Below are 20,535 nucleotides of genomic sequence, written 5' to 3'. Positions count from 1 at the left end.
AGGAGAGCGTCCCTATCGGTGTTCCATGTGTCCGTATTCAAGTTCTCAGAAGACTCATTTAACCAGGCACATGCGCACGCATTCAGGTTGGTAAAAAGGCAATTCAAGAGAGCCGTGGTGGTTAAGGTTGTGGCTATATTCGTTAAATGTCTGATATGTCAGTGCAGGGATTGGCAGAATGAAATTCGTAGTCTGTTTATGACCGCCAAAGGTTTAAGTCTAAAACAGCCTGTAAGTGAGTTGTAAATTGTGTGCTTACATTGGCTGTGGAAACAGCCATGGCTAGCTGGATGCTTTGCACTTGTAATCCCTGCTATTTATTTTTTTACTCTGGGCAGTCTCCTGTCTGATAAGAAAGAGCTTTGAAAGCCCCCCTCCCCAATATACAGAGTGAACTTCCTTCACCACTTGTTACCTATGCTTCCAGTATTCATCAAAGCATCATCCATGCAGAAGAGGAAAATAAATCAGCAGTTCTCGGGGAAATGCAAAGCTTTGCAGTACTATAAAAAAAACTTTTATACTCCCCCAAAGGTGGGGAACCCAAATGCATGCCATTGAGAACTGAACAATGCTCACTGAATCACAGAATGCTGATGTTCTGGGAGTGTTAAACAAAAAAAGTGGGGGTTGGGGCAGAATAGAAGAGGGCATTGCTGAACTGGAGCATTCCCATTGCAAAACTTTCTTGTGATTGTCACTTATCTACATGACTTTTAATGTGTTTCCTGCATTCGTGACAACTTTTGAAACAGCCATTGAATTTTAACCCCTCCATGCATGTAATTTGTGAAGTTGATTGCTGCTGTACATATTAATGACTGACTTCTGTTTTTATTGTTAGTATACACTCACATTTAATGTTCAAGTAAGAGTTGCTGATCACCCAGTCAGTTTGTATTTTTTTCCTGGAACTATGTATTATGTCTGGGTTGGGGGGTTGAATGGTAGCACTGCAGAAACATTTTACCTTTTTGAGGAAATAATTGCTTCTGGGTTATATGGGTGTGGTATAATATTTGTGTAAGCCTACTATTCATCTATAATTTCCATTTTTCTACACTGCCTTCAGTGGACCAGTTTGGTTTGGATTCCAATTGCTAGTATTACTGTAGACTGATCTTTCCTGGTATGTATTTATCATAGATGGAATATGTGGATTAGTTGTTGCTTGCATGTTTGTTTTTGTTTCTTTCTTTTGGTTTGTTGCTGTCTTTTGTGAATGTGTTAACTGTAAAATCTTTTATTTTTTTAAGTTGAGAAATGCAAAAGCATGCACAACTGTATAAATCTGTAGCTGTGCAAATAAGTTGCTGTTTGTAATTTAATCACTGGTAATTTCCCTCTTGATTGCTTCAGGTGAGAAGCCGTTTAAATGTGAGCAGTGCAGCTATGTGGCATCAAACCAGCATGAAGTGACTCGGCATGCAAGGCAGGTTCATGATGGGCCCAAACCACTGGCCTGCCCGCATTGTGACTACAAAACTGCAGACCGAAGCAACTTCAAGAAGCATGTTGAACTCCATGTCAGCCCACGGCAGTTCCTTTGCCCAGTCTGCGAGTATGCTGCATCCAAGAAGTGCAATTTGCAGTATCACATCAAATCCAGGCACCCTGACTGTTGTGACATCACAATGGATGTCTCAAAAGTAAGACTACGAACTAAAAAGAATGAAGTGAATACTTCTGAAAACACGGGTGGTGATAATAAGGGCGTGGAACAAGAACAGGCAAAGAAAGAGATGACTGAAAAGAAAAGTGAGAGAACCGTAAAAGAAGAGAACCTGTCAAAAGAAAAGAAACCAACTAGCAGTCTTGGTATAGGCCACGTAACAACTCGAAGTCGCAAAACCGTTGCTGAAAGCAAAGAGGCAAATGTGAAAACTGAGAAAATGACAGAGAAATCTGGTAAAACAAAGAAAGCAAAGAGAAAAGCAGATTCCACCCCTGTTCCTTTGACAAAAGATTTTGCAGCAAACACTGATGTTATAGTGAAGAAGAAAAAGAAAACTGAAAAAATGTCCCCTAAATGTCAGGACTCTCAAAAGAGTGAAAACAAGTTAGAAGTCATCAAAAAGCAAAATTCTTGCCTGAAGAAAAACAAGAAAAAGAAATATCTGAGGAGTAAGCCTGGTAAGAACAACAGAAAGCTTGATTGTGAGAAGGTCACAGATGAGGAGCCGTTCTCTAAAGAATCTGTTGCTATACCAGAGGAGGAAAGTAAGGTAACTGATAATGCTTGCAGTGAACTCCAGCCTCCTGTTATCCTTGATGTTAGAGAGAGCCAGTGCATTCCTGTGGAGAACATGCAAGATCATGAGTCACTGGCTGCGCAGCACAAGGCTATGGATATAGAACTAGAGGTGAAAGAGCAAGAAATGCCCATGGCAGAAGAGGAGACAATTAAAGCAGTTTCTCAGAATGAAATTGAGCTGACAGTCATTCCTTGTATCAGGTCTGAGGACTCAAATACCACCTTTGAAAAAGAGACAGGTGTACTAAAAGATGCTTTACCTGATTTGTCCCCAAATACGGAAACCACAGAAACTTGTGAGATGCAGATTGTGACTGATCCTGATCCAATACAAGAAACTGAAGAGGTGCAACAAATGTGTGAGATAGAAACTGTGAGTAACCCACATCCAGAAAATGTCAGTTCTACAAAAGAATTGCAGGCTGAAGAGTCAGCAGAAGCTCCTCCACCACCGTCGCCAGAAAAACTGGAGAAGAGCACTAAAGCAGACCTGGTTTCAGCATCGTCCAGTGGCACGGTAGTAAATGAAAATCAGGAAATGGAAGAGGATGAAGGCATCCACAGTCACGAGGGCAGTGATATAAGTGACAACATATCAGAAGGCAGTGATGATTCTGGGTTAAATGGTGCTCGGACAGCACAGGAGAAAGATCAGAAACCATCCCAAGAAGTGGCAGAAGCCAAGGCCACAAAGGAGAACTATGTGTGCATATTCTGCGATCGTTCATTTAAAAAGGAAGGTGAATACAGTAAGCACCTGAATCGCCATTTAGTAAATGTGTACTATCTTGAGAAAGCAACAAAGGGGCAAGATTAACCAAACTGCAGTTTCATGACAGTTTATTCTAGAGCTTAGGTACCAGTTCTTGTAGAATCTTTGCTTAAGCTCAGTTTGCTTATACTTTTTAAAGTTGGTTGTGTTTTTCTGACCTTTGATGAAATGTTGAACTAATTAATTACTTGTATCTCTTTGATTAGAGAGGGCAAATAGGGTATGCATGCTGTGGCTTGTTAAATTGGCAGAACTCCTTGGGATAGAGCCCTGGAATCTCTTGAGTATTTCTGTTGACTTGAAGCAGAACTATTCACAAGTTAGTAGGTTTAGAAATGTAGCCTTGGGGAACAATCCACCAAGAGTGTCTCCTGCACAGACTCTAAAAAAATAATAGACGTGTGCAAGAGCACTGTTGTGCTGTTGCAGTGTCCTGTTTGTTTCCATAGGACTTGAGCAGGAGATATTAACAGTTGACTGAGCCCACAGTCTGGGCCTGTCCAGTCATTACATTCCAGGAAGATATTTCAGCCTGGTATGAGACATGTGCTCCTTCTCTCTTTCCCCTTTACTGCTAGGAGAAAGTCAAAGGTGAATCAGCGTTTATTTGAACGTGGTATCTTCCTGATCACCCATTCAAGACCCCCTTATTTGATCCTCTTTTATATACACTTGCCACAATGTGGAACTGCTTCCCCATATTCCATTTCTACACCATTACAGTGTAGGTAAGGCCAAGTGTGTGAGTTTTCCCACCCCTAATGGGAAGAAAACAGTAACTGGTCCTGTCCCTGTGGTTCTGATATTCAGAATACTTAGCTGTATGTGAATGGGGGTTTTCTGAAGACAGCTTGGGTGGTTAGGGAGATAATGTCTTCAGTAAACAGCACAGCCTGGTTCACTCTTGTCCTTCTCCTTGTTCGGAAGGATGAGAGTCTTGGGTGTGAGATCATCAGGCTCATCCCTGGTTAAGAATTCCTTGCAATGTGACAAGTGCACAGGCCATCTGTGCTTGTTGAACAAAGTGTTATAGAAATAAACTCCTAGAAATTGAAATACTGCTCCAATTGTTTCTAGAAAAATCTGCCTTTTTTATTTTCACCTGTTGGTATGATGAATGCTTAAAGAACTCACTGTGGCAGATTATTTGTAAAAAGAGCACTTTCAGAAAAATGTTGAGGTTGGCTAACAGAAAACATAATTGCATGATCATATATTTAATTTGCATATACATTTCAGGTCCCCAATCATGATCAGCAAGCCAAAATCTTGGGAGTTCTTTCTACCTTTCTGTTGATTAGTGAATCCATTATTTGTTAAATACTACTTTTCGACAAGGTTCTTATTTCTTCTTGTGCTTTAAGAGATGAAAAAATGTTGCACATAATTGTTTTTATTTTTACCTATGCAGTTTAAGCCTTTAGGAGTTTAGTTATTTCTGTGTATATGAACACTTTATATATGCATGTTTGGTTTTTGTTAATGGGTTTCCTTCCCGTAATGTTGATTTTTCAGGTTTGTTGCTTGTTGTGGCCAGTGTTGTTTATCTTGACCACATTTTCTGGTTCTGAGTTTGTGCAGTGTTGTAGCTTTAATTATTTGATTTTGGAACAAATGATACTAAAGGAATGTCATCCCACAGACCAGACTAAGAACCAATTACTGCTCATGGATAGCTCCCGTTGTGAAAGGGGAATTTCTCAGTAGATTGTGCCCCCAAGAAGGTTGTTCATACATATCTCTGTATATAAGGTTGGATAATATATTCATATAGTATGCATTTTTATGCAGACAGTACTTTCTGCTGTTTTAGTGCATTTATTATTGCTGGGAGAAACTTTTCACTGCCCTCCATTAAAATGAATAGGGGCATGCATGTGAAATTTCATGGGAAACTTAATTTGTTAATGGATGGTGCTTGTCGAGTTCTAAACATGGAATAGTCAAATGAGAGCAAAAAATCCATTAAAAGTACACGTGAATTTTAAAATTTGTAAGTACTCTTGCCCAGCTCATACTCATTACAGAGGGTCCTGTGCAGGAGAATTTCCAGGTGGATTGTGCTCCTTATCTGCTCGTCAAAGACAAATGTTGGCAATTACATAATACATGGAATTTGAAGTGATCAACACTATCAGGAAGATCTTGGAAAGCAACAAATAAGGGAAGATGTAGATATTCCTGATCCTTATTCCATCAAGTTCTAACTTAAATTAATTACCCTGATACTTTTATACTTGACATAAAAAGGAGTTGAAACGATTGGATATATTATGAATTTGCAAACACTGGGAGAAAAGTCACAAGTAAAGCAAGTCTGTTATCAGTAAGGTTTGAGGCATTTGGAATGTGTGAGCAGTGAGAAAACTGCAGGTCTTTTGCATCTATCCCCTTTTCCCAAATTTGTAGATATAAATGCCACCTGCAGTCCTGCAAAGCAACATCTATGGAAGCTTGCACTTCCAAAGGGCACATTCCACCCCAGCAGCTTTTGCCAATCTGATGCCTTCCATGCCATGTACTACCACTCCCACCTGGAGGGCACGAGGTAGGCAAAGGCTGATCTGTGAGGACGTTTCTCCAGGACAAACCCCATGAGTGTATTCTGGCATGGCTCTTGTTTACTTCTGGGGGCTTGCGCAGAATAACTTCCTGCTAAAATGTGGCTCAGAATGGCTATCAGGATAGTTTTTTTGACCTGCTGCAGAAATATTAAAGCAAACTCTCTTATTCTTTTGTCTTGGAGACTGCTAACGCTTGCATTAGTTTAAGCTGTATTCGGTCTCTTTCCTCCTCCTTTCTGCTAGAACCTTTTGTGGTTCTTTTTCGATGTAACTTGACTGAATACAGGAACCTAATACTTCTGTGTAGTGGGTGGGTGGGTGGGTGAGTTTTCTAATAGGAGGCCAAAGATCTGAGGGAGAAAAATCCCTTTAGGGCAGAAATAAATTGTGTAACATTGGTTATTGTGTGTGAATAGCTTGTGTTGAATCCTTACTTTGGCTGTGACAATCATTGTCAACTGAGAATCAAGTTGCAACTATATTTATGTTGAACCATTAAACACTGCTGAATTGTCTTCCTAACCAATTAGTTGGAATAGTATTAAACACAACTTTATTGTTGCATGTAAAATATTGTCATTTTGTAAAATATTGTTTTGTAAAAGGTTTGGATAGAGGTTGGAAACTCCAGTACAGTGTAGAGTTTTTCCCCCCCCCTCTCTCTGCCTTTTTAGAAAGAGATGTTTCCACTTTGTAAAAGCCTTTGTGGCCTTAAGCTACATTTTTTGTGATTTTTTTTTTAAAAACCAAGTTGGTTGAAAAGGTAGAGGCAAAGAGGTGTCACTCGCAGTAATGACATTAGATGACTTCACATTACAAGAAAATGTTGTCATGTTACTCAGAAGAACTCACTAGCAAATGATCAGGAGTAAAACTTTCACGCTAGAAAAGACAGTAGAAGTTGGTACCTGTGTTGGGTAGTGTTTCTGAGCTTGAGAGGGCAAAACTGTTAAGTATTAAAATAATATCTTCCAGCGATGTAATTGTTTGTGTCTTGAGATATATTGGATATTGTGATTGACTTGAAATTCCTGTATGTTTCCCCCTATTTTGTTAGAATAGAAGGAGGTACCTATAGTGATTGAACAGTTTAAAAATGAAACTGGTAAAAGATGGAATGTCACTTAATGTTAGATGTTGCAAGTGGATTAGTGAAATTAGGGTTAAACAACAGACGAGTTACTGTGTTTCTGCCTAAAGTAGATATTTCTTAAATTGAATTTTGAGATTGTCACAGGAATTTTGGATACTCCTTTCCAGCGTCTTCCTTTATTAAAGGGCTTCTCTCAGCAGCAATGCCTGTCATAACACCCCAGCCCGATACATCCTGCATTATCTCATGTTGTTTGACAGTGTGGCTAGTTAGTAGAATCTATAGTGTTTTTGGAAATGTGGCCTAAAGAATGGATTACTAGGAACTTGGCAACACATCTTAATATTGCTGCTATTTAGGGATTGATTGACCTAAGGGCTGGAACTTTAAATCTTTTCTACAGAACAAACTGACAGGTCAGTTAATACTCATAATGCCTTTGATTTCAGTATGTTGTTTTGCTGATGTATTGTAAGCACAGGTTCAGTTGGGTTTATTGAATCTTGATTGTGTAGCTAACAAGCTGAAATACAATATTAATTACATCCAGGTAGTTTAAGAAATTGTTGAACACATGTGTATATATACCTTTCCCTCCCCTAAAAAGCAAATCACACTAGCTAAAGAACTTTTTGTAAGCTGGCACTGAAACATTTTATGTTTGGTTGCACCGTGTTTGAAGCTTTTTACAGTGCAATACTTGTATTATTCTGTCAATTTAAACCAAAGGTAATTTTTTTTCATGCTTTCTCTCTACTGTAGTGCATGAAGAGCTTTTATATGTTTGTAATAGATGTAAAATCAGAAAAGATCACATATCCTGGGTTTTTTTATTTACCTAAACTATGTACAAGCCTTTGTCCAAAATGTAAGGTGTTAAACTAAATTGCATATTAACCCATGAGTGTATTTTCCTAAGCATAGTTATGTCAATAAACTTTATTAAGGAATATGTGTATCTTTCATCTGTCTTTTCTGAATATTCAGCAAATAATACCATTGGCTATGGAAGGGGTGGATAGAAGTTAAGAGAAGCATACATTGGTTGATCTCTGGGTGATTTGAAATGGATTGACAAGGCTTTCTTGCTCCCAGTTGCTTAACGGTGGCAAGAAAATAACTCCCTAAATTGGTGAGAGGCAGAGATATGTGGAGGGACTGTGATAACCTGAGTTCAGTTCCAATACTTGAAACAAATTCCTGGAATATGAATTAACCAGAACCCAATTGTTGCCTCCTAGAGTTTTAGTAAAAAATTAAATGGCTCCAGAAGCTTCACAGTTGGTCCTCTCCTGCGCTAAAGGGCCACAAGATGCATGCATAAAAATCTATATTGGCGAGGTGACGGGACCATGGTCATCTTTGGGGCTCTTCCACCCTCTTTGATATTCGACCTGTCAGATAATCAACATTATTGAAGTAGGAGACAATTTCTGTAGCAGAAATTGTTTCTTGCTACCTGTGAAGCAGTAAACTGAATGATAGCTGTGCTAGAGCAATAAAAGATGTAATTTCCCCAGCATCTTGGATACTTGAATTATATTTAATTCTATTTTTATTACTGATATGTTTGCCATCCTGAGCTCCTTGGTGAAGAAGGGGGGTGGGAAATGAATTCAGTAGATACATAAATAAGGGGATATTTCCACACACCCCTATCCTTGAAGGCATTTCTTGACAGACAGCTGGCAGTGGACAAGAGTATAGAATGCATATTTAAGAACTTGCAATCCCGTGAAGGTTAAAATAACACCAGTTATAAAGCAGTGGCTGCCAATGTCAGCAGTTGCCTGGCTAAATGCCCCAGTTCAAAATACAATAAAGTTTTACTAAAATCTGTAAGACTTTTCTTCATTAAAATATTTTGGGTCAGTGCTTCAGGAGCTCTGAAGGTGGTGCCAGATACCTGCAAACACAAACATTTGGTATTCTGTTCAGATTATATCAAGATTAAAGCTTGTCTCGTTTAGCAAATGAAGCTACGGTATACTTTGTTCTCCTTGTTGTCTCCAGCAAGTTGGTGCCCACAAATAAAATGAAGAAACAAAAGTTTTTGTCTTAAGAAATCTCCCACTGATGAGATGCACATTGAAATCCAATACCACGCTTGAAAAATAAAGGCTGTATTCTATAGTCTATAAATTTATGCAGAACAGGGCATATTTGCATAACATACTGGCTTTCTTTAGTGATGAGGAAGGACAAGAAACTATGGATTGCATTGAATCTTGGAAATCTTACATGGCAATTCTGCCTTCTGATTTTTCAGCAGGCACTACCCGCAATCTTCCAAGCAGATATTCACAAACATAATAACGATAAACATACATATATATTTTTTTAAAAAGGGTGAGATTTGCTGAATTCTGTTGTTCCTGTGGAATTACATTATGAGTCCTCTTGATGTCCTAACATTGTGCAATGTTGAGGTCTGAAAAATCGCAGTACTGTACATTCAGTTCAATTACTGCCTTGTCAGACAGAACATACATCCAGTCAGCAGAAAAATATCATGACTAAATGCATGTCTCAATAATACTGTTCCCTTTCCTACAGTCTTCATGGTAAGGTGTTAGTTTGGATTATGTTATCAACAACCTTCTCATTTACTGTCATACATATTTCAAAATAATTCAGTGAGTGATGTCCTGACGGGTTTATTTAGCTTTTTTTTGCTGTCAATGCTTCACTGCATTAGGACAATGAACCACTATGTAAATGCTTTGATACATACCACTGCAGACCCAGCAACAGCAGTCTGTCCCTTCCTGGGTAAAACCATATTACTTCTCCGCCCTTGCTATTTTTTTTTACGTCTAACAACACTCAACCTGTTCCCATAAGTCATTGAGAAAGATCTGGTGGGAAGTATTTTTTGATTAATGATCCCAGGAGACTGAATTAAACTGACACTTGTATCTGCTATCAACAAAATGCCCATAAATTCATGCTGCAAAGGCAGTTTTGCAGTAGCAAATTGCATCCCCTATGCATCAAAGTGGAGAGTAAGATCTGCCCCTTTCAAGTGTCCTCAACCATTTTTTTAGGGGGGAAAGTAATGGTACATGAAGCACCAGTCTCAGTAAATAAGGACATTGATTTTAAAAATATTTTAATGCTGTAGCCCCCTTTATTTGCTGTTGTGCAGGCTTCATTTACTGAGTGATGCCTAGACTTCCTGGCCTCAAGACATCACCGTTGACACAAGGGTCAGCAAGGCCAGAGTTACAGGCCCGAAGGCTTTACTCACAGTGCCCCTTTCCATGCATAACAGCAAGGTACCACTGCAACAGTTTATGGAGCTCAAACATGGACAGGGTTTTGAATCCTTTGAATGTACAGATGCTCTTGATTTTCTCTTATCTTGCCAAGTTTCATAAAGGAGCTAGTTCCTTAGGAACGGGAAAACTTGGAACAGGAGTTTAAGAGCTAATGTGAAAAGTGGACAACCACAGCTTCCATTCTTTCTCCTGCTTCGTTCATCTATCCATCCTCAAGGGCTCTTGCCCACACACATACTGTACTGCACTTCATCATTTCAGGAATGGAGAGCAACAGAGCCCTCCCACACTCTGCTTGCTGCCATCTTCCCTCTGGGAGTACAAGACACTGCTTAACCCTAGTCAGGGAGCCTCCCTCCTGGTGGGAGACCCAGCCTGCTCTGCTGTTCCATTTCTTTCACCATCAGAGAACAAAGAGATCTACAGCAATTAGGCGCACATGAGATAGCTGGGAAGCCAAGCCCAGAGCTTGACACCTAGAACATTGTTTTGCAGTACCGCTGTGCTCTGGTTTGGGTCTCTACTAGTGGCAGGAAAATGTGTATTGGCCGCAAAGAAGGGTGGGGATTCATATAAATGATACAACACGTTTAGAACTTCAAATCCTTATTTATTTTTTTACAAAACTTGTTTTACAACAAACACTCTGAAAAGAAAGGTATGTTCTGTGCAAATAGCACCGTGTCATCCTTGGGTAAATGACCTGTTGGGAGATTTCTTTATCTACAGTTTCTTAGATTTTCCCCAGCCTTGTTTTCTTATTTACATCTCTCTTTAAGTTTGCCACAAGGGGAGGTGGTTTTTTAGTCTCATATGCTGCACTTCGTTGCAGACGACGTCCTTTGATGTGAACGATGTATGGCAACAGAGGTGGTTTACGTACTGTCAGTGCTGTTCCTTCAGGAGTATAGCATTTGAGATGTACTTTGTCATTCAGATGAGCTGTTACTGCAACCCAGCCTGTGTAGAAGAAATACCAGAACATGTATATAATTTAAATAAAATGAAATCGGAACATTGGATTTGCTGGGTGAACAACTCCTTGAACAAAGCAGAACTATGTCAAATTTCATTTTTCAGTATTAAGACAAAATATATATTTAGATAATCTCTTTTTTTTAGGGCGTGTCCAAAAATCTTTACACTCAGTAAAATCCAAAGAACTTGATAAGATTGAGAAATTGGGAACCTCCCCTCCCCCCCCAAGTCTATTATACTACACTAGCACTCTGGTTATATTCATCATCAGGACAAAACAAGAAGTACCAGGGTACGTAGCTACCCTGCCCAACACAAGAAAACATTTGCAGAAGTTACCAGCAGATGAAAGCTTTATATCGGCCACTGCCTCGGTACTGCTAATTCCTTCCAAAATCACATCCTGATGGACAAGTGGCGGGAATTCTTTCATTCGTTCTTCACCTCCCATAGGAACCTTATATTACAAGCCAGGGATTAAACAGTAAAAAAAATGAATAACTCTTCATTTACATAGTAATGTAATTAGCAAATTATAAAATAAGTGGCAGGTCAAGTTGAGATAAAGCCCAATGGTTGGGGACAAGTTACCGAGAATAAAGTAGGCTGGCAGCCAACCAAGCAACAACAATTGCATTTTGGGATTTTATTTTCATTGTTTTTTAAACCACTTTGATTCGTGAGAAAACGGCTACAAACGGAAAAGGAAAGAGAAGACAGGATTGAACAAGAAGAACAGATCAAACAGAACAAAGGTGTAGAAAGGAAATCAGTGGGGCTTACTTTTAAGTAGACGTTTACAGAACTGCTCTGTTAGAAAAAGATAAGGGAAACGAAAATGGAGAAAGAAGTGAGATGTGGTTGAAACAGTGACAGAAAACCGCAAGCTTAATGGCAGAAAAGAGAAACAAGAAGTTGAAGATAAAAAGCCAGTGAAAAGAACACTGCAATACGCCAGATATAAAATAAGACTGATAATCCAAGCAGGACCTGTCAAGTATTGGAGGAAAGGGTTGCTTTAAGAGACTTTTCAGGTTTAAGGGTGCATTCTCTCATGGACAAGCTTCTGTGGCACACATGCCAATGGTGGGATTATAAATCCTGAAGGATAGCATTTGGCCCCCAAACCAGAGGTTCCTCACTCTTGATTTAAAGTGGTGTCTTGTCAAAATGGGGACATTGCCTGGACTCTGATCCTCAGTGCACTTTAAAGTGTTGATCACAACACAGTTTTTTAAAGTAAAAAACCAGAATGCGTGGTCACACATCAGACTCAATTTCTATGGATATTCTGGAATGAAATTATGTGTTCAACTCCATGCAACTGCAGGATTCAGTAGACTTAAAACGACATCGGATGGATTCACTCATTCTATTTAATAATCTTTTTATCCCGGTGGGGTCCTCCCCAGTTCCAATATTGTCTCTTCCCTTAGGAATCGTGGACTAATCTTACTGACTACTGTAAACTAAGATGTGTGAAATGCACTTTCTCTTGATTGCAATCAAGCTTCTGTTTGAACTCTTCAAGATGTCTGATGGTGCTTATAAGATTCAGGGTGAACAAAAGGAAGTAACCTCACACAGCTTTGGCTATATTCCAGTTTCTTAGCACTACTTTAGGTATTTGCACCCCAAGTAAGGCCTAGATTGTAAAGTACCTTGTTAGAAATTTATATAGATTAACAGCAATAAAATTAAAATCTAAGATATCTCTGGTTGCTGAGTTAGCACATCTTGCAATGAGGCTGCTCTATAGTGTGGCTTTAACAGGGAATAATCTTTTTGCAGTAGTGCTCACAGAATGCTATTTAATTCTATTATCTTCTTTGCTGAGATTGGATAGAAGCAAAACAATGTGAAGTATTATTTCTTTCTTGCATAAAGTGGAAGACCACCAAGATACGGAGAACTCATCTGAGACAATGCAGTCATGGTGCTGGCTAAGAGCAGAACAAAGCCTGCCTTGTACTAGACCTAAGAGGCACAATAATGAATGGCTGTGGAAGGAGAGAGATCACAAGGCATTAGCCCTCATAGATTCTCCAGTGGTAGAGACAGTACTGGCTTACCTTCAGTAATGTTTGACCTGCATGTTTTTGATAGACAGCATCTGCTTTTTCTACTGTAGTGATGTGCACAGGCAACAAATTAGAGGCCACAACAGAAAACCAGCAGGACTGGTCTCCCTAAAGAGTAATAAAGCTGAAAATGAATTGTCTGAAATAAATTCTATTAAGTTTAAAAGACCAGTTTCATCAATAAGCTTAAAGCCATCTTTGCTAACAAGAATTCTCCATTCTCTATAGTTGACTGTGATTTAGTGATTGAAGGCTGGAGAGACCTGCATTCTTATAAACATTTCCAGATCCACAGTTACTAACAAGGGACTGGAGAAAGAGGATTTTCAGTCTGATAATACTCCTTCCATAGTTATTCCACCCTTGCCTTTTAATTTAATATCCAAAGAAAAAACATAAAGCCCTTAATATAATGTTTCCAGTTTGGGAAGAGATATCTTAAGATTCAGCAAACAAGAAACATAATGTATTTAATGAACAATTTAGCTTAGCTGTGTTATTTTAGCTTTCTTACAACATGATACTCCAAAACTTTGGAAACATGCACACATACACTTTTTCATATAGAACAGCTGCAGCTTGTTTTCCTTTTGCTCAGTGAAGATGCAGGCAGCTTATTCTATTTCAGACATACAGAGCTTGAAAATAATTGCTGAAGAACTGAACAACAGACATCACCTTATTGAATATTCATCCTCATAACTTGTTAATAACAGAGTAACAGTAAATCTTGAGAATATAAACAATGGAAACACAATCCTTTTGTTAGTCCAGAGGTACTGTCAGAAACTGGATCTCTACCCAAAGGAAAACATATGACTTGAGGCATTTAGTAGCTCCCTATCAGCCTCTGGTGGTGATGTCTATGAAGCCCAAGTTATTTATCACTGCTGAGGGAAGAGAAGGAAAAATGCTCATTCAAGTTGCCAGCTCTCAATCTGGAACATACCTCACACAGTCTTTTCAACTACTGTCATACTGTGGGTTAAATATGCTTCACGTTGAGTGTTTTCGGGTTGCACTCAGCAGTGACCCAGAAGTAACAGAACACGTTACTTCCAGGTTTCACCGCCCGCGCATGCGCAGACGCTCAAAATGACGTGGCGCACATGCGCGGAAGCGGCAAATCATGACCCGTGCACGTGCAGGCGTGGGTTGTGTTCACTTCAGGATGCGAGCGGGGCTCCGGAACGGATCCTGTTCGCATCCAGAGGTACCACTGCACACTCTATATAATACACATTACAAATGAGAACTTTGAATCAAGTTCAGAATAGCCTCTGTCTCCTTTACCTGCAAATAATCTATGCGTCCCAAAGCACCTAGAAACAACGTCATCCCAGGCTTAAGCACAAAGGACCTTGGAACAATTGCACGGGTTGGCAAGACAAGCTTGACTTCTTTCTCCTTCAGCAAGTTCAAAACCTAAAACCAAAACAGAGTCCATTATATAGATGAAACACATTTTCATTTTTCATACTTTGAGATTTATAGGACAGCTTAAAGTTATTTCATATGCAGTTGACAGGAAAAGTGATTATATAAATCATGTTTTCAGGCCACTGATAGCAAGACGGCACTTGTCATCTAAATGCTATTCAGGTGCAGGAATGCATAGCTACTTGAGGCAGAATTAATTAAAAATGTAATACACAATGGCCTTAATCCAAAGAAGCCATGTATATGCATGCTACGGTGATGTAGCTCTCTCTAAATACTCTACTGGTAGTTCAGTACGTTCAATAAACCTTTAGATTTCATTTATTGAACAGCAGCTTCCAGGAATACCTAGCCAACGGTTTAAACGGGTGGAGTGTCAGAAATAACAGGGGGAATGCTAAAATTCAGGCCAAGTCCCTGAATTTATGTGAAACAGCTCTTTGGCTATCTATTTGCTCAATTTATTTCACTAGCTTGAGTAAATTCTGCAAAGGATCACCAGCAACATATTTTGCAGATACCCCAGCTCTCCAGCTAAAAACAGCAACGCTAAGCACAGAATCATAGAACTGAGGAGTTGGAAGGGGTCTCCAGGGGCATCCAACCCATCTCCCTGCAATGCAGGAATCACATTAGTTGTACATACTAATTATCATCAAAGGACATATCCAGCCAATTCAACTAGATGAGCCCCATAATGTGTATTTCATCATCAGGGCAATTCAGCTGCCCTGTAAGGATCTCCCTTGCTGGAACAGAGGGCTATTTTTTCACATGGGAGAATATGGGTAGCATAATAGAATTTGTACATTGGTTCATGATGCAACAGCATATCATTGCTGCTCCACTCGACACACATTCCAAATTTAATCAGACATGGGCAAAGTTATTGGAAACTGAAACAAAACCCATCCACTATACACATTCAACCAACTCCTGGCCCCCTCTGAATGAAGGCTTCAAAGTTGTCTGTGTAATCAACAGCTACTCCCAACAGACTAGATCAAAGACAACAATTTATTTTATAGAGAGCATCAAACAAAAATCAATCATTCATTACCAGGTCTGACAGAGAGCTGTGGGAAGCTTTTGCTAAATTCTGAGGTATTCTTTTAAAGTTGCCCAGCTTTGAACCAAGCAGATGTGCTTTGTACTAAATAAGCAGTTCATTAAGTAGTCTTAATTAATTTTTTTTTTACTCTATTATTTCAGACCTTCCCTCCACCCAAATTTTCTTGTGCTGGGTTGGTTTCCAAAGTGACTTCTGTTTTAGCTTTTCTGAGCTGTGTGCACACAGGCACACACATACACAAAGTCACTAATAAAGGATTGCGGTCCAGAGCTGCTTCTACCTTCATCCAGCTCAGGGTTTCTTTCATCCACTTTTTTTTAACCTTAGAAGAGTGAGTTATAGGATTAATTTTACAATGCAGGGGACTCCCCACTTACGAAGGGAGAGTCTAAGTGAAATCATATAAAGCGGGGAGCATTTTCTAAACACCCTTTAACCGCCCTCTCTGCCACTCTCTCTTCAATCCATAACAAAAATACTCTATCCAAAAATATCCACAACTAGACTGGAAGCTCTGGGGCTGTCTGGAGGCTATGCGGGAAGGCAGCTGCTCCTGCTGTGCTACCCCATACACCAGATGTTAGGCAGGGGAGCAGAGAAGCCTCAACAAAGCCCCACTACACCTCAGGTCTCTTTGCGGTATCCTCTGCCCTCACTGACATCCTCTTTGGACTCTGGGAAGGGTGTCCTTGCAAGTCACCAGGATTCTCCGGCTTTCTCCCACCATTTCCTAATATGATTATTTATTTAATTATTTCCTGGCGCTGCACACAAGTAGAATGTGCATTAGTGTGTGTGTGTGTGGGGGGTTTCCTGTAATCAAGGGAAGTCTCTCAGTCACTTAAAACTGGACATGAAATTCACTCAAATGTTTCTTTCTTTAAAAAAGACTTTTCAGAAAATGCTTCTGCAGTGCTTGAACAAGACCTCACACAATACATTAATGAAGTTCTACAGCAGTTCTGCTTCAGCTAACACAAAAGATTGTGCATGCTCCTGCTCAAGATTTTATACAACAGGGTTAACATTGTTTGATTTAGTGTCACTTTTTCACATAATGTTCTAGTGGAAGACACTTTTTGATCCAAGCCAATGCCTTTCCTCTTCTCAGTCCTATGTAACAAACTTCTTAAAAGTAGAAGCGTTAACTTACACAACCATCTTTAACAATCCCTGGAGTGTCATAAAACCAGCGAGCGTCTTTCACTTCATTGTATGTGAGTTCAAGTTTCTTAGCAGCAGTTACAGGTGGAACAGAAGGTTCTTCCTCTATACCAAGAGACAATGCTTCAGCATCAAACTCAATTTCACAATTTTTCTTCAGCTTTTTTGGCATTTGAAATGTTCTCCCAATTCTTCCTACATCGAAAGAAAAAAACCAAATTATATTGCTTTTCTTCAGTTAGTAGTTTTTGCCCCTTACAAACTTCTCATGATCCAGCTTTCTAGAGGCAGCAGCATCTTAACTAAGCTTCAGCATACGGAGCTAAGGCCACTATTTCAGATTAAATTATGGATATGCTGATATGAACTATGTATTTGAGCACTGTACATAACCCCTTCTCTGCATCCCCTCTGCATTTACAATTTTTCAAAAGGTCATGGGATCATATAATTTGTATCTCGATTTTCTGTCACGTGCTTAATTATATTTATATTATTGTTTCATTTATTCAATTCTGTAATTTTCTGGGAATACAATCAAAGCATTTATTACAAAAGAAAACATTTGTGGGCCACTCCGAGTATGACTGATGTTGGCTAACACCTTTAGAGTTAATATCTCACTCTGAAAATACTTATTACAGTGTACAATCACCTTTTAGTCTATGCTCTGGTGATTAAACTAAAGAACTGAGCCAGTCTTCTTACTGTATCCTCTTTTAAATTGTAAATTCTCTCTCTCACTTGACTAATCTGTCCTCTATTATGTTCAATGAGACCCAGGTAAGCATGTATAGAATTACAATCTTAGTCCTAGATATTATATAAATTAAAACAAGTACAGTTGGGGTGATAGGCAACATTAGTCATACTTAGGACTCATATACACTTACTCTTGTCCCATTGCTTTCCTCTGGGGAAAACTGCTCTTTAGCACTCATATCAGCTGCATAGCTCTCAGAAAGTACTCACCTATTAAGTACCCTTGCTTTTTGAGGATCGCAAGCTGCTTTTGCTCATCTTCACTGAGTTCTTCTTCCATTTTCTCTGCATCTGCCTTTAGTCTTGCTTCCCTCTGGAATATTCTGTAAGGTGTAGGATTAATAATTGGAAATTTCAGGAGATTCAAGGTCGTTCCTAGAAAAACAACAACAGAGGATTAAGATTTTAGGTACCGGTAAGTATAAGCAATGCTAATATGGCCCCCAAACTATTATGGGACATAATATAGTAATAAGAAATGGAGAAAACTGATGGCAAAAACTTGTTCCGCTATTTCTTACATTTTGACAACCCATCTTCTCTGGAGCTTGTATTTTTATGTTGTGAACCACCCTGTGATCTTGGAATGAAGGGCGGTATACAAGTTTAATAAATAATACTAGTAAATAACAGAACTGGCGTAATGGCTAAAAGGTCAAATCATGAGGCAAGAGGTTCCCAGTTCAAACCTCATGCCAATTCATGCCCTTATGAAGTGGCCTGGCTTTAGGCATATTATTGTATCTCAGACTCATTCCCCAATATGTGTATGATATTGGCTTGCTACTATTTTTTTTTTTTTTTAAAAAATCTATACTGTTTCTCACATTAAGTCTTGTGGCAGTGTATCTCAATATTAAAATCAAAACATTAAAATACCGGAAGAAAAGACAACTGAAAAACTAGGGAAGAATTTAGATGCTGAGATCAAGCACCAGCAAAGACCTCAAAGCACAAATGTTTACCAAAGATGCCTAAGCATCATAAGACGGCATGCCCATAAAGGTAAAGGTAAAGGTACCCCTGCCCGTACGGGCCAGTCTTGACAGACTCTGGGGTTGTGCGCCCATCTCACTTAAGAGGCCAGGGGCCAGCGCTGTCCGAAGACACTTCCGGGTCACGTGGCCAGCGTGACATCGCTGCTCTGGCAAGCCAGAGCCGCACACGGAAACGCCGTTTACCTTCCCGCTGGTAAGCGGTCCCTATTTATCTACTTGCACCCGGAGGTGCTTTCGAACTGCTAGGTTGGCAGGCGCTGGGACCGAGCAGCGGGAGTGCACCCCGCCGCAGGGATTCGAACCGCCAACCTTTCGATCGGCAAGTCCTAGGCGCTGAGGCTTTAACCCACAGCGCCACCTGCGTCCCACGACGCATGCCCATACAGTCTTGCTAATTCAAGGTTTGGCTTAAGGGTGTCAGGCAAATACAGATCTCAAGTGCTATATAAAAATATTCAATGTTATCTAATTTGTTCATGTCAGAGCCTCATAGCTCATGCACTCCAGTGCTTCAGTCTTCCTCCCGTCCACATGATAGTTGACTTATGTGTGACTGGTTTCAGAAGAGTAGCTGTGTTCCTCATTCTTGCTATGAGTCTTATGACAACTTTTTAAAAGCTCATAAAAAGTCTAGTGTGGCACGATTTTTTGTTAATATAAGAATTTAGCACAGCTCATCAACAACCACTGATTTGCTGGTGTTTAAGGTATCACATGGCTGTGCAACAGGCATGGACAGCTCCCAGCCATATGTATGTTGGACAAGGAACAGGTATTGACTTTTTTTATCATCTCCAGTATTTCTGGAAGAGCATCACAGCATTACATTACTCAACCACAAATGATGTTCTATGAGGGCTTCCTTAGGTTGGCCTAAATAAGTAAAAGCGCTTCCTCTGACCTGACCTGGCCAAGGTGAGATTGTTGCCCTATTGATCACATCAGATGCTCTCGACTTGCAGTAATCCGAGTGCAGGAGGGCATTGAAGAGGGTAGACTTCCCAGTATTAGTGCCTCCCACCAGGTACACATCCCCGTTGAACTTCCAGGAGCGCTGCAACTTGGAGATCAGCTCTTCCACCCCATAGCCAGTCTTGGCACTGATGAGGTGCACATCAACCACACGCTGCTGTTTCTGCGGCGACGTCGCGCTGGGCTTCGCCAGGTCCACGAGACCAGCGCAGATCTCCAACAGGCGCTCTCGGAGACGGCTCAGGTACTGGGGCGAGTCGCCGGGCAACAGGTCCACCTTGTTCCCCAGTACGAAGAGGTGCGCCTGGCTGCCCACCAGCTCGGGCAAGTCGGTCGGGATGGAGTCGGGCAGGTCCAGCACATCCACCATGCAGAGCACCAGAGGCGGGCGGCCGTGGCGAGGAGGGCTGCGCAGGGCGGCGCTCACCACGCGCAGGTACTCTTCCCGGGGCATCTGCACTTGCAGCGCCTGCTGGTGATGCACCAGCATCCAGCAGCGCTGGCACACAGCTCCCTCCAGCGCCTGCTGCCCATCCTTCCCTTCCCTCTCCTCCTCCTCTCGCAGCAGGCTCCGGTATTTCTCGCTGGGAAGGTACCCGGGCACCGCAGGGTCCCGGCAGTGCAGCTCCGCGCCGCAGCCCGAGCAGCTCACTCCGCTCGACGGCACCGAAGGGTCCGGGTGGCCCCTGGGCCGGTGGGCCTCCCGGGGCGGCTTCGGACGGCGCCGGCTTGCGTCGCCGCCGCTCCCGGGCTGGTCCGGCTCCGGCCTCCCCTCAGGCTCCCGCGAGTTTCCCGCCTTCGGCAGCCGCGGCTCTTCCTCAGGGACGTACTCGAGGAAGACGAACTGCTCTTCCTCCTCCTCCTCAGGCGGAGCAACCGCCGCTCCGCAGCGCCTGAGGGGCTCCTCCGAGCTCCGGTAGGCGGGGAAGCCGCGGGTCCCGGCGCGCCGACGCAGCGCTCCTCCGCCGCCGCCCCATGGAGGCCGCCACCGCCGCCAAAGCTGAGGGAAAGCCAGCAGCGCGGCTCGCCTCAAGCCGTTCATCGCCCCTTCAGGGGAGGCCGGGGGAAGGCAAGCGGCGCGTGAGGGAAAAGGAAGCGAGCGCG

General features: G+C 41.3%; 2 protein-coding genes across 5 annotated transcripts in view; one reads left to right on the top strand and one right to left on the bottom strand.

Moving 5' to 3' along the window:
* REST (RE1 silencing transcription factor) overlaps positions 1-6,327 on the top strand; it is a 15,097-nt gene extending 8,770 nt beyond the window's left edge. For all 4 annotated transcript variants that reach the window (XM_081893572.1, XM_081893571.1, XM_081893574.1 and 1 more), the window contains exons 3-4: positions 3-86; positions 1,360-6,327. In XM_081893572.1, coding sequence (XP_081749698.1) covers positions 3-86; positions 1,360-3,071 — 1,796 coding nt within the window. In that variant the 3' untranslated portion in view covers positions 3,072-6,327. The remainder of the gene's footprint in view (positions 1-2; positions 87-1,359) is intronic.
* NOA1 (nitric oxide associated 1) lies at positions 6,247-20,535 on the bottom strand. The gene is made up of 7 exons (XM_081893575.1): positions 19,366-20,535; positions 17,672-17,836; positions 16,689-16,894; positions 14,317-14,448; positions 13,015-13,131; positions 11,282-11,399; positions 6,247-10,924 (listed from the first exon to the last, which is right to left on the bottom strand). The coding sequence occupies exons 1-7, from the start codon at positions 20,471-20,473 to the stop codon at positions 10,698-10,700; spliced, it is 2,073 nt and encodes a 690-aa protein (XP_081749701.1). The 5' UTR covers positions 20,474-20,535; the 3' UTR covers positions 6,247-10,697.

Source organism: Podarcis melisellensis (assembly GCF_964234715.1).
Source record: "Podarcis melisellensis genome assembly, chromosome: 17".
Taxonomy (NCBI): domain Eukaryota; kingdom Metazoa; phylum Chordata; class Lepidosauria; order Squamata; family Lacertidae; genus Podarcis; species Podarcis melisellensis.
Note: the sequence above shows the minus strand (reverse complement) of the source record. Positions and strands in the feature narration are given on the sequence as shown.

What these genes read in the sequence shown, in the direction of transcription:
- NOA1 (XM_081893575.1), bottom strand. Translation starts at nt 20,473, where the DNA reads ATGAACGGCTTGAGGCGAGCCGCGCTGCTGGCTTTCCCTCAGCTTTGG. An exon ending in AAAGCAAGGGTACTTAATAG is followed by an intron (nt 16,895 to 17,671) that starts GTGAGTACTTTC and finishes CTTTCGATGTAG; the next exon opens with GAAGAATTGGGAGAACATTT. An exon ending in GGATTGTTAAAGATGGTTGT is followed by an intron (nt 14,449 to 16,688) that starts GTAAGTTAACGC and finishes TTTTGGTTTTAG; the next exon opens with GTTTTGAACTTGCTGAAGGA.